The 13,950-nt window shown below is 49.6% G+C and overlaps 1 protein-coding gene across 2 annotated transcripts in view; it reads left to right on the forward strand.

The window, feature by feature from the left end:
- NRP2 (neuropilin 2) overlaps positions 1 to 13,950 on the forward strand; it is a 292,663-nt gene that overhangs the window by 221,061 nt on the left and 57,652 nt on the right. For both annotated transcript variants that reach the window (XM_015416007.1, XM_015416008.1), the window contains exons 13-14: positions 159 to 421; positions 3,567 to 3,663. In XM_015416007.1, the coding sequence (XP_015271493.1) occupies positions 159 to 421; positions 3,567 to 3,663 (360 nt within the window). The remainder of the gene's footprint in view (positions 1 to 158; positions 422 to 3,566; positions 3,664 to 13,950) is intronic.

Consider the following 13,950-nt stretch of genomic DNA (forward strand, 5'->3'; position numbering starts at 1 on the left):
GGGTTCTGAGTTACCTGCACTCCTGCATTGTTGCTATGGATGGGAATGGCTGTCGGGCTCCCTGTTATACCTGAACTTCTGGTCGGCTTGAACCAAGAATAGGACGCTGCTCCACTCATTGCAGATACTGACTCTGGACTAACCTTCTCCTCCCGCAGATGGCAGGCACTACCTGAGGCTGCAGAGCAGTGTGAGAAGGGAAGGGCAGCACGCCCGCCTGGTCAGCCCGGTGGTCTTCTCGCCCCGGAGCACTTTGTGCATGGTGTTCCGCTACCAGCTTTCCGGCGGGATGGGGACGACGCTCCGGGTGTGGCGGGAAGCGATTCAGGAGAACAAGCCGTTGTGGGTCATCAGGGAAGACCATGGGGATGAGTGGAGAGAGGGCCGGATCCTGCTGCGGAGCTACGACATGGAGTATCAGGTAATCTTGTCACGAGGAGGAGCCGCTTGAAGACTGCCGTGGATGCCAGTCAACACACCCTGTTCCATTCATCATTGCTGAACATTGTAGAGCAGGGCTTTTTTCCTCCTTCTGCTTCATTGTGTTTCCCATGTTGCTATAGAAACTAAATGACACTGTGTTTTGTTGTTCAGAATTTGCCTACTTTATGCATAGATGTGGGTCTTTGTTCCTCCTGTTGCCTTTTTGTATTCCTAAAGCCTCTTCTTTTGCAAATATTTTTTTTCCCCCTTCCCATTTTCTCAGACAAGTATCGGGTAGTCTGACGAGAAGATGCAAGCCCCATAAGGGACAAACACCAAACCCTTCTCACAACTAGACAGGCAGGGAACAAGAGTTCATCTCTCAGTCTCACTCCCTCCCTCCCTCTCTCTCTTTCTTTCTTTCGTGTAGTGTTTAGGAGCACAGACTCTAATCTGGGAGAACCAGGTTTGATTCCCCACTCCTCCACATGCAGCTGCTGGTGTGACCTTGGGTCAGTCACAAGTTCTTTCAGAGCTGTTCTCTTAGGAGCAGTTCTTGAAAGAGCTCTCTCAGCCCCACCTACCTCACAGGGTGTCTGTTGTGGGGAGGGGAAGGAAAAGGGATTGTAAGCCGCTCTGAGACGCCTTCGGGTTGTGAAGGGTGGGATATAAGTCCAATAACTTCTTTCTTTCTTTCTTTCTTTCTTTCTTTCTTTCTTTCTTTCTTTCTTTCTTTCTTTCTTTCTTTCTTTCTTTCTTTCTTTCTTTCTTTCTCTCTCTCTCTCTCTCTCTCTCTCTCTCTCTCTTTCTAATTGTATTTGTAGGAGAGGTAAAAAAAGAAAGAAAGAAGAAGGACTTCCTTAACTGGGGAGTGGGCAGGCAAAACAATTTGCTCCCAAAGTGGATTCAGTGCTCAGAAAGTCCAATATAGATCAATAACTAGGAAGGAGGAATCATACACATCTACAGAGTTATATTGCAGTCCCAGAAATTGAGTTCCCAAGGATCTCTCCTCTTTTATTGAGAAAGAAAAGCGCTCCTGGTGTTCAGATTGCATCTAGCACTACCCACGCTGCAAAACTTATATCCATTCGTTCCTCCCCTCCCTCCCTCCCTCCCTCCTTCCCTCCCCACAAAGGATCCTAGAAATTGTTAAGGTGCTGAGAATACAGTTAAAGGTCCTTATTGCTCAGAGATCTCTCTAAGAACTATCCTCGGGAAAGAGGAATGAATTATTGTTGATCCAGTGTCAGTCTGTAATTGGGAGATGAGTTTAGATGACATGCAGGAAGTGCCTGCACATTGTGGGGTGGGTTGTGCCTTGCGTGGCTGTCTGCTCATGTTCCCCTCCCGCTTCTGTTTCTGGTCTCCGTATTAATGCTTCTTGGAAAATCCTGCAAAACCCTCCAATATTGGGTTTCAAAGAGAGCATGCAAATTAAAGCTGACAAGGATATTTGCACGCAGGGCAGTGAGTTGCCTAATTTAGCTGGAGCATGAACCTGTTTCATTTTGTTTTTTCCTTCTTTGTGAGGCATTTGCATTCCCTTCAGCGAGAATCCGGATGCGTCTTGAATAGAGTACGAACAACACTGCTTTCTCAGTAGTCATTGAAAATAGTTAGGGATGGCCTGGGGCCCAGGAGAGATGTTCTTAATCTGTCTTCCCTCGAGGGTTCCCAGCCTCCAGGTGGTGGCTGGAGATCTCCTGGTATTACAACTGACCTCCAGGGGACAGAGATCAGTTCACCTGGAGAAGATGCCTCTTTAGAAGGTGGACTGTATGGCATCATACGCCATTGAAGTCCGTCCTCTCCGCCATTGCAGTCCTCCCCCTTCCACAAACCCCGCCCACCCTAGGCTCCACCCTCAAAGGCTCCAGGTACCTCCCAACCCAGAATTGGTAGCCCTACTGCCCTTGGAGTTCTTCCTGAATTGCCCAGGTCCATCCACGAAAGTCCTGAGTCAAGACCTTGGCATATTGTCGTGTCTCTCAGGACAACAGCAGCTGTGGAAGGGGGGACCAGTCCCAAGTGTCCCAAAGGGAGCTAGCGGCTGCTATTGTTTATTTAACGGGGGAGCCTTGTCAGCTGCCCAAAACTCAATGGAAAGCCCCCGTGGCCTTGTGATATCCCCATGTGACCTGGGTAGGAGAACCAGAATGTCCCGCGAAGGTTAACACTGCAACCAACAGCAAAGGTTTATTTTCTCCCTTTATCCTTCCTAAATCCGCGTGGAAGGTTTGTGGTGCATATTGCTGGCTCTTCAGGACCAAGCCAATGTGTGGGATGTGGAGCGACACGTTGCATTCCGTGTCTGGTGATACATTGGAAGATCGATGCAAAATTTGTCGTGCCGTATGCCTTTTCCTCCATATCTCTGGGGGGGGGGGGGGAACAAGCAAGCCGCAGTTGCATACAGACCGCCAATCGTGATTTTTCTACCACTTCTGTGCCCACCTGGGAGTGCTGAACAAAGGTCACTACGTCGTTTTGTCTTTCCTTCCTCATAAGTAGCTTCCAAGGGGCGAGGGGAGGTGGACACAAAAGCAGTGCTAGGCTGCTGAGGAAGTAGGGTTGCCAGGTCGCTTACCGGTTGCAGTGGGGGGGGGAGTAGGTCCCGGTCCAGGACATTCACCATGATGACATCACCCGGAAGTGACATCATCATGCTAGGAATGTGGCCGGTGGCCGCTCTAGCATCCGGCTTGAAAACTCTATGATACCATAGAGTGTTCAGGCCGAATGCTAGAGCGTCCCCCCAGTGACGTGCCCAGCACAATGATGTCACCTCTGGGTGACATTACCATGCGGGGCGCATCAGCCCAATCTGGGCACTTTAGGGGCAGGGTTCCCTCGCTGGCCGGATCCAGGCCAGTAGGTCAGGGGCCCTTTGAGTGGGCAAACCCCTGCCCCCCTGGGGGACCTGGCAGCCCTATGAGGAACAGGTGGGGGAGTTTTGCATTGGCGAGTTTTGTGCGGAAGAGTTCAAGTGTTTCTTTTGCGATACGGTTTCCGTTGCCGCTTTGAGAGAGATCCCTGAATAATGATGAAACCTCTCGCTATCTTTGCCTTTCTTTGAAGGATGCAAGGGCTTGTTTGGGGACCAAAATCTTTTAACACTCGCTGTTCTTGTTTGCTCCTAGATTGTGTTTGAGGGAATTATAGGCGAAGGACATTCAGGAGAGATTGCCATCGATGATGTCCGAATAGGCACCGACAGTTCCCTGGAGAACTGTATGGGTATGTAAACACACATCTAATCTATAGCATTTCTTCCTTTCTTTTTAATTCTAGGAAGCAAAACTCATTTGTTTGCTTGCAGCAGGAGAGGCAAGTTGGAAAGGTCTGTCCTGGGGGGGTTGCTATGGAGTGCGTCGGGCCATATAGCCAGCTTGGATGGCGCCAATCGCAAATGCAGACAATGGTCTATACGAGGAAGGTCGGGCCCCTTCTGGCGTGTGTATGTTTGTGTGTGTGTTGTTTGGGGTCTTAGGCCCACTTTGTCTCAAGCAGGTGTTGGTTGCCATTGGGCGGCTGCTGCTCAGTGGGTCGGTTGCTTGGCAATGTGTCTCTGTTGCGACTGCCCGTCATGCTCATGCGGCTGGGCCACTCTTGTGCAGTTTTCTCCATCCTGTGGCTCACAGTGACAGCATGGAGCGGTCTTCAGTAGTCTATTACGAACTAAGATCAGAAGCCAAGGTCATCAACAAAACATATACACTTTAGTTGTGTGTCACGGATACTCTAAACAAAAATATACATATGCCAGAATAAAATTTGTTAAAAACAAGACCGTATTCTCCTGCCTGATGAAGCATGCCAAGGCACAGAACGTAGCTACCTTGAAGGTGGGGGAGAGTGGAGCAGTCTATATAGCCAGACTCACCCCCATTATAAAGATGCACTTCAGCAGCCTTTGTGTTTTTCGTGAGGAGGAGGAGGAGAAGAAAAAGGAGAAGAAGAAGAATGGCTTTATACCCCACCCTTCACTTGGAGTCTCAGAGTGGCTTACAGTTTCCTTTCCCTTCCCCTCTCCACAACAGACACCCTGTGAGGTACGTGGGGCTGAGAGAGCTCTTTCAAGAACTGCTCATGAGAGAACAGCTCTGAAAGAACTTATGACTGCCCCAAGGCCACACCAGCAGCTGCATGTGGAGGAGTGGGGAATCAAACTTGGTTCTCCCAGATTAGAGTCCGCGCTCCTAACCCCTACACCAGACTAGTAGCTCCTGATTCCAGTCCATTGCTGGGCCCACATTAGGATGATTCACAGTTTCATTCCAAAGCGACACTGGGACATGGAGAAGTTTTGAGGTTGGCACACACTACTGTTGAATAGAAGAAAAGTCCGGTGGCACCTTGGAAGACTCACAACATTTAGTTTCATGAGTCACATTTCACTCCCTCTGGTATTTGAAGGGAAGTCAAACTGGGAATTCTATTGAAAGGGAACCATACAAGGGAAGGGGATGAGACGGAGGTGGATGTGAGTTCCATACATCACCACCATGGTCATCAAAGCATCCTGACGTGAAAGTTGTGCAGTCCTAGCTCACATGAGCTGTTTATGAATTGATAAAACCACTTGGGCAGTGCAGGGTGGTTGAATGCTTCCCACCGGTGGGGCGGGACATGGACCCTTACATATAGGAACTTAAATCCAGTAGCACCTTCAAGACCAACAAAAACTTCAGGGGACTAAGCTTTTGTCCGTCAAAGCCAGTGTTCCCTCTACGCTGAGTGAGTGTGAGCTAGCTCACAGTTCTTTAGCCTCTGGTTCACACCTTTTTGTCTTAGCTCAGGAAGGATGGCTCCAGAGCAAACTAGTCTATGCAGTAGCCAAATCGCTCACTCACAACTTTAATTACAGTAGCTCACAAAGCAGAATTTTTGCTCACAAGTCTCCACAGCTTAGAGGGAGCATTGGAAGTTCACTTTGTCTGATACCTTCTTTGATGAAGTAAGCTTCAACTCACCAAAGCTTAAAGGTAAAGGTAAAGGTTCCCCTTGCTCGAAAGCCAGTCGAATCCGACTCTAGGGTTGCGGTACTCATCTCCGTTTCAAAGCCGAAGAGCCAGCGCTGTCCGAAAACATTTCAGTGGTCATGTGGCCGGCATGACTAAACACCAAGGCGCACGGAACGCTGTTACCTTCCCACCAAAGTGGTACCTATTTATCTACTTGCAATCTCTTGCTTTCGAACTGCTAGGTTGGCAGGAGCTGGAACTAGAGACGGGAGCTCACTCCGTCATGCGGCACACTCGGGTCTCGAACTGCTGAACTACCGGCCTTCCACAGCCTGCAGTTCAGCGTCTTAACCACTTGAGCCACCGCAGCTCCTCACCAAAGCTTAGACCCTGGGAAATGTTGTGGATCTTTAAGGTTGGAGAATTCCTGGAGTTTTGGGGGTGGAGCCTGGGGAGGGGGCCCCTCAGTGGTCCTCCTGCCGTTGAGTCCCCCCACCAAAACAGCCATTTGCTCCAGGCGAACTGACCTCTGTCGTCTGCAGATGAGTTATAATTCCAGGAGACCTCCGTGCCCCACCTGGAGGTTGGCAACCCTGTTTCAAGGTGTCATGGGGGGGGGACTCTCGTTTTGTTCTCTCCTTTATGAGAATTGCTAAATAGAGAAAACCCCTGGCCTGCATTTGTGATGGGTTTCAGGAATTCGTTCCGCTTGCTCTTTCCTTCTGGAGGAAGTCAAGGGAAACGAGCGCCTCAGGAAGCGCCTCTCGGTACTCACCGTTTTACTGTCAGATGCTCTGGGAGAATAACGTCTGTCTCTGGGATGAGAGGGGATGGCTGAAGGAACAGGTGAGGGGGTTTCCAAGGGAAAACGCACACTCAAAAAAGAACCTAAGCCAAGTTCCGCAAGGGGGGAAAAGTATTTGAGACAAGACACCAGCTGTCAGGTGGCATTTCATGCTTGGTGGGGCCAATCAAATCAATGCGAGACTTTTATTAATAAGGAATAATCTGTGGGGTAGTCCTAGAGCGTTATTAACAATAACAAAACAGATCCCTGTGCTGGAATCCATCAGCTTCGGAGCGGAGTGTATTACAAACACCATGGAGTTTCTTCTTTTTTTTTAAGTGAAGTATGCTTTTTTTGTTGCGAGAATGTTCATTTTTCCTATGCCGCTTTCCTGTCCTGTCCATCTACTCTTTTTTCTTTTGAATGATGTTGCATTTCACTTATTTATCCCATTGGTCCCCCCACCAATCAGGCCCGTAGCTACAGTGGGGCCTCTGGGGGTTAGGCCCCCCGACTTGCTGGCAAGGCCTCCTGACTTCCCATCCAGCCCAGGGCGTCACGGCCTTCTCCCCCAGATTACATTGATTAGCCGCTGCCCCTTAAGAAATTTAAACGCCCCCCCACCTAAAAAAAATCCTGGCTACGGGCCTGCCACCAATGCTCCCTCCAAGCTGTGGAATCCTGTCAGCAAAGATTCGACTTTGTGAGCTGCTGGCATTAAAGTTATGAGTGAGCAATTTGGCTGCTGCATAAATTAGTTTGCTCTGGAGCCATCCTTCCTGAGCGAAGACAAAAATCTGTGAGCCGGAGGCAAAAAAACTGTGAGCTAGCTCACACTAACTCAGCTTTGAGAAAACACTGCCCCCCAGGGGGTCCCCAGTGTGGTGCCCGTGGGTGTTATTGGGCCCACTGACACTTTTCCTGGTGGCCACCAAATGTTTTTAGAAAGTGGACGGGACCCGGGGGGGGGGGCTTTTTCCCCACAAGGCTGCTGATTGGCCGTTGGAAATTTGGATTGGCTGTGCAGATTCTTTTCAAAACTTGCTTTGGCAGCAGCTACCAACCACAGCACAAGTATCTTCCCCGTACAATATTTATTAATTTATTAATTTATTAAATTTCTACCTCGCCAAAGCGTCTCAGGGCGGCTTACAAACAATTTAAAACCAACATACAGCTGAAAGTAAGCCGTGGCAGCCATTTTGTGGCTGTCTCCAGCTCCTGCGGCAGCCATTTTGTGGCTGCGCTCACCACACAGTGTCAGAACTCCAAAGGCGCCCATAGGCTGGAAAAGGTTGGGGACCCCCTGCCCTCCACCCAGTTCCTCGAAGCAGCTTAGGGCCATCGACCTCCGTGTAACAGCCTCATAAGGAAGGTTATGCTGAAAGGTATTAGAGCGACTCAGAACCAGCCCAGCATAAATGTTCATACCTGGGTGAGGATTTCAAACCAGCTTCCAAAGTTCTCTGTGCCAAAAGTCTCAGCAACCTGTCGGTTGTGTCACTCTGAAACCACACAAGTAGGAGATACACAGTAAATGATCCGACCCCCCCCCAAAAAAACCCTGTGTATAAATAAATATCAAAACAATTTGACACACTTAATATCTTTTATATAAATATGGAATAATGCCAATAATTTTGAACAAACACACAATAGCAACAGATTATGACATCACACCTCCATCTACCTGAACATAGAACCACCAACCTTCACAAAAAGAGAAGTTTGCAGAAATTGCTTGTGTAATGGAAGTCCAGCATAAATCGTCCCAAGACTGAATTACATCAAAATTTTCTTCTCAGATGAGGTCAAATCCCGACTCTTCACAAACCAGGTTCCCGCACGTTCGCTAACTGTTAAGTCTGGTGCTTAACAAATAGTCAGAGAGTGATTTCAGCAAAAACTCAGGTTTATTCAGCTCGATGATCACTTCTCCAACACGGTACAACATTCGATAGCGCGCACAGCTTTTCCATTGCAGCTGCTCGGTATTTAAACATTCTGGGCTAATGTAGCCACACCTCCTATACAGATATCAACCTATCAGGTTGAGCGCATATAGTCCAATCACAAGCGTTCCCGCTTCCCATCTGTTTGAATGTGATTGGTCGCATTAGTCTTGGCGCGAATCCCTGGCCAAGACGAAGCTTAACATAGCTTCCCTATGAGATGATTCCACGTTCATCTTAATGCATTCAGGGCAGCTTCTGAATACATTACACTAACTGGGGAAGTTAAAGAACTTCCCGCGTATCGCTGACGCTTCTTCAAAAGAAGAACATGAAACAAAAGCCAATGTCTCTCATAATCCCTTTCTCTTAGCCGTCCTTAAGGTCAACCGTTCTCAGCATTTGGTTTTGAAGGAGCAGGTGAGCGTCTGTCTGCTCTGTCCCTGCTTTGGCCAGGTGTCTGTCCAAGGGAATTGGTTCCTTCTTTCCATCCCTCGGAGAAATCTCTCTGTTATGTTATACCTAATTGCCATAGTCAGTGACCTGAGTGGAACTGGACCATACCCAAGAAACCCTCTCTCAAGTCTCGGGGGGCACATTTCAAAGGGATGATGGAGTGTAGTCCCTTTTCAGTATAAGCTGTATGGGTAGGGCCTTCTCTTCAGCAGCTTTTCTGAATACATGAAGACTTGAAGGGCTGTCATATAGAGGATGGTACAAAGTTGTTTTCTGTTGCCCCAGAAGGTCGGACCGGAACCAATGGGTTGAAGTTAAATCAGGAGAGTTTTCGGCTAAACGTCAGGAAGAACTTCTTGACAGAGCGGTTCCTCAGTGGAACAGGCTTTCTCGGGAGGTGGTGGGCTCTCCTGTGAAGGTTTTCAAACAAAGGCTAGATGGCAGATCATGAGAAGGGCGGGCAGGAAGGGTGGCATCAGTGCTTAGTTCTTGTGGCCCTTGCTTACACGCCCAGGGAAATGCTGATCACCACTTTGGGGTCAGGAAGCCATTTTTCTCCAGGCCAGTGTGGCCAGGGATCCTGGAGGTTTTTTGTCATCTTCTGGGCGTGGAACAGCGGTCACTGGGGGTGTGGAGGGGGAGGAATTTGGGGATTTCTTGCATTGTGCAGCGGGTTGGACTAGTAGATAACCCTGGAGGTCCCTTCCAACTCTATAATGCTATGATTCTATGACAATTCCTGCACACTGGGGTGGTGGTGGTGGATTGAACTACAAGGGTGGTTCTTCAGATGAATCATTCAGGTTGTGAAATAATATGTGGGAATCTCCATTCCGCCCTTCTGCCGCTCTCAGAGGACTCCGAAAGGGAGCTGACTGGAGGAACGAGGTTCTGTTTTAAAATTGTAATCCAGAGAAGTAATCAGATTCCTTTTCAACTCGAGGAAAGGACCTAATAACTCACCGTGTTATTGATTCAGGTGGGCAGCCCTGTAGGTCTGAAGCGACAGAACAAAGTGTGAGTCCAGAGGAAGTGTGCGTGCAAGCGAAAGCTTAGACCCAGAATTAAACTTTGTTGGTCTTCAAGGTGCCACCGGACTCAAACTTTGTTTCACTGCTATATTATTTCTCCCCCCCCCTTTTTTTTTTGGCCTTTGACAAACCTTCCACTTGCTCTCTGGGACTGGGAGACTGTTTCCATAGCACGCTGTTTGAAACGGCGGTTGGGCCCAGAGGCTTTGGCCCGGGCGTAAATCTGGTAATAATCAGATCGGTTCTTTTCCTTTCCCAGGAAGGGACTCAGTAAGATGCACTGGGGCATGGGGGCTGGGTTTTTGTTTTTTTTTGATCCAGTTGTATGCAACAGATTATTTCTTCAAAGGAACAAGGAAATTATCTGTCTGTGTTCCAGGGGTTACTTAAGCGGGGCTTCTTGGACTGGTGGAAACCCTCGGGGGAGGCAGACGGGAGGGTAACCGGGGCCTTCTAGATGAAGGAGACTGCAGGGAAACCGATCCTTCAACAGACCCACACAACTCCTTGGCAATATATGGGGGAGAAGCACAATGGGTGGAAGGCTAAATTATTGGCTAAATGAGCAGAGACTGGGTGGCAGGCTCCCATATGCCAGGATGTGACATGGGAGGGAATGCGGCTGTTCCTTTCGAACAGCGCTGTACAGAGGTCTCTGGATACCAGCAGCAAACGGAGCCGCCAGCCTTTTATTTCCTTCGTTCTTGTGCCTTCGGCAGGGGTGTAGTGGCTAAGAGCGGCAGACTGTAATCTGGAGAACCGGGTTTGATTTCCCCACTCCTCCTCCCCATGAAGCCTGCTGGGTGGCCGTGGGCCAGTCACAGCTCTCTCTGAACTCTCTCAGCCCCACCTACTTCTTGAAGTGTTTGTTGTGGGGAGAGGAAGGGAAGGAGATTGTCAGCCATTTTGAGACACACGAGGCCTGGTGGGTGACCTTGGGCTAGTCACGGTTCTCTCAGACCTCTCTCAGCCCCACCTACCTAACAAGGTACCTGTTGTGGGGAGAGGAAGGGAGGGTGATTGTCAGCCACTTTGAGACACATGAGGCCTGCTGGGTGACCTTGGGCCAGTCCCAGTTCTCTCAGGACTCCCTCAGCCCCACCTGCCTCACAAAGTGGAGAGGGGGAGGGAAGGTGACTGTAAGCCGCTTTGAGACTTCCTAGGGTAGAGAAAAGTGGGGTATAAGAACCTACTCTTCTTCTTCAGCAATCTGCAGAAATTCAGCCAGTGAAGCTTTTGCCATTACTGCCTTTATTGTCTGCCGGGAAAAGCTTTCCTGGGCTAATGTCTGGTTGCAAGACAGCCGACAAAAGCATGGTAGCCCAGCCAAGAAAAAAACACGGCAAAGTGTACAAAATCAGAGGCAAACACTTCCAACAGGGTTAGGATCTTCAGAATACCCTCAAAGATTGGCACTGATCATAAGGGGTAGAGCACCTGGTTTTCCCCCTGTACTTTCATTGTGTTCTGTTTTCCTTCTGCTGGGATAATAAGACCCTCCAGTGACCAGGCCTTACTTGAAGCTGGTGTGTGTGTGTGTGTGTGTGTGTGTGTGTATACACCAACATATCCTCTGTCCAAAGATATAACTACTTGAGTGCATTCTTTGCTTGGCTATGAGGTTTATCTTTACAGTTCAACTTATCTCTCAGTCTGCAAGAGATTTTAAATGCCTTCAGTGTATTGTGAACACAGCACACGCAGAGGTGAAGTGGCTGAAGGAAAAGAGCATTGGTTCCCTTTCCTTGAGGAGGACAAAAAGACCATCCAAGAGACAGACTTATCAGTCCCGTGTTCAAAAGCCTCCCACAAAGGATACTCCACACCACAACTTGTTCCCTACGACTGTTGCATTTTGAAACCAATCTCCTTCCTGACTCACTGCTTCTTGCGTTTCATTTAGTGGACCAGGATCGTGAAAATGTTATTCCCGCCCCCCGCGCACGCTTCTTTAGGGAAACCTTTCAGATATGAGGACAAACTCCCCCGCACCCCCTACCAAACACACTTATCTCGGCTTTATTCTGCAGTAAACATACCCAGTTTCATAAACTTTCGTGCATTTCCAAACCCCTGTTCTTCCTCTGAAGCTACACTCTGAATCCTTTCCTCCTCCCCCCCCCCTTATATTCTTCTTGGAACAAGTTGACTGAAACAGGACACAGTGTTGGAGTCGATGCCGTGGAGGAGATACTGACTGTGGCTGGTATTACATGTGTTCACCCCACCAGATGGGGCCAATAAGGAGGTGCTGAAATACTAGACCGAGATCATTATCCGCGAGCTTTCAGTGCCATTTGAGAACAGCAAGCTGTTCCTTCCTAAGGTTTTCTGCGCATTAGCTGTTATTTGAGCATTTTCCTATCCCCCCTAGAGATGCCAACCTCCAGGTGGGACCTGGGGATCCCCCGGAATCACAGCTTCTCTCTAGACCAAAGAGATTAGTTCCCCTGGAGAAAATGGATGCTATGGAGGGTGGGCTCTCTGGCATTGTGCTCCACCGAGGTCCCTGTTCTCCCCAGGTTCTATCCCCCAAATCCGCAGGAGTTTCCCAACCTGGATCTAGTAACCTTAGCCCCCCATCCCCCCCCGGTGGCCGGGGGGGGGGGAACCTGACAACCCTAATTCCTCCTTATCTCCAAAGAGTTAGTGATGGTGTACTTGGGGGTAATTCCATTATGCCTTGACAAGAACCTGGTAAGGAAGATTAAACAGAGAGACAGTAAATTGCCTGGGGGCCACCACAGTGAGTGTCATGGCTGTACAGGAACTTGAACCCAGCTCTCACGGGTCTAATTGAACACTGTACTCAACGGCACCACTCAGGAAAATGAGTGCCTGCACAAAAGTTAACGGGAGCTGTTAGCTTCTCAGTTTGTTCCATTAACAGCTTTACTTTCTGTAAAGGGAGAACAGAAGGGTACCTTTTTGAGGGAACTGATTTTTATTCCAGACCTCTTAAAAGTTCTGAATGTTAACAGTATCACAGATACACTTGCAATAATGTTAGCCGGGGGTGGGTTGGTGGGTTTATTGGGAGGAACATAAGAATGTAAAAAGAGCCCTGCTGGATCAGACCGGTGGTCCATGTAGTCCAGCCTCCTGTCTCAGGCCAACAACAGGGTGCAAAGGCTGAGTCTTTCCTCTGAATTTGCCTCCTGGTACTGGGATTTAGAGGTTGACTGCCTCTGAATGTGAAGGTTCCCTTTAGTCACCATGGCTCATAGCCACTGATGGACCTAGCCTCCATGAATCTGTCTGATAAGAACATAAGAGAAGCCAGTGTTGGATCAGGCCAATGGGCCATCCAGTCCAACACTCTGTCACACAGTGGCCAAAAATACCAGATGCCATCAGGAGGTCCACCAGTGGGGCCAGGACACTAGAAGCTCTCCCACTGTTGACCCCCAAGCACCAAGAATACAAAACATCACTTGTCTCAGGCTGACAGTTCCTATCTATACCTTGTGGCTAATAGCCACTGATCGACCTCTGTTCCATATCTATATATCTAATTCCCAAGACGCCCCCTGTGTGCGGATATCTAAATCCGCACATCGGGGGCACCTGGGGGGCAGGGAGATTTTCCTGCACACATGGGGCAATGCCCAGGTGTGCAGAAAAATCTGAAAACTGTAAAAAAATGTGGGGGGGATAATTAAATTCCCCAAAAAGTAAAAGAGCACCCCCTGAGCATGTGCAGGGAATGCTCTTAGAATGGCTTTGCCGCTACCACCACCAGAGAGAGAAGGGGGAGGGGGAGAAGGCTTGGTTGGCGGGCAGCTGTAAGCCGCTCAGCCCTCGCTACTGCCCAGGGGGAGGGAGGGAGAAAGTTGAGCGGGCTGGCGAAGCCTCGCCACCGCTACCACCGCCGGGGGAAGGAGAGAGAGAGGCTGATGAGGCCTCACCGCTACGGGGGGAGGGGGAGGGAGAAAGTTCGGCGGTCCAATGAGGCCTTGCCGCTGCCGCCACTGCCGAGGGGGGAGGGAGAAAATTTGGCAGACCGGCGAGGCCTCGCTGCCTCCGGGGGAGGGGGGAGGAAGAAAGTTCGGTGGGCCAGCGAGGCCTTGCCGTCGCTGCTACTGAAGGGGGAGGAAGAAAGCTTGGCAGGCCGGCGAAGCCTCGCTGCCACTGCAGAGGGGGGAGGGAGAAAATTCGGCGGGCCAGCAAGGCCTCGCTGCCGCCGCTAGGAAAAGGGGGAATCACCTGCGGCTGCTTCCTTCTCCCATGGAATTTCTCCCCCCCACGAGTATCGCGGATCCCCCTTTCTTGTATTTATCTAATTCCCTCTTGAAGCCGTCCATGCTTGTAGCCGCCACCACCTCCTGTGGCAG

This window comes from Gekko japonicus, unplaced genomic scaffold (assembly GCF_001447785.1).
Source record: "Gekko japonicus isolate JY-2015 unplaced genomic scaffold, Gekko_japonicus_V1.1 scaffold123, whole genome shotgun sequence".
Classification (NCBI taxonomy): domain Eukaryota; kingdom Metazoa; phylum Chordata; class Lepidosauria; order Squamata; family Gekkonidae; genus Gekko; species Gekko japonicus.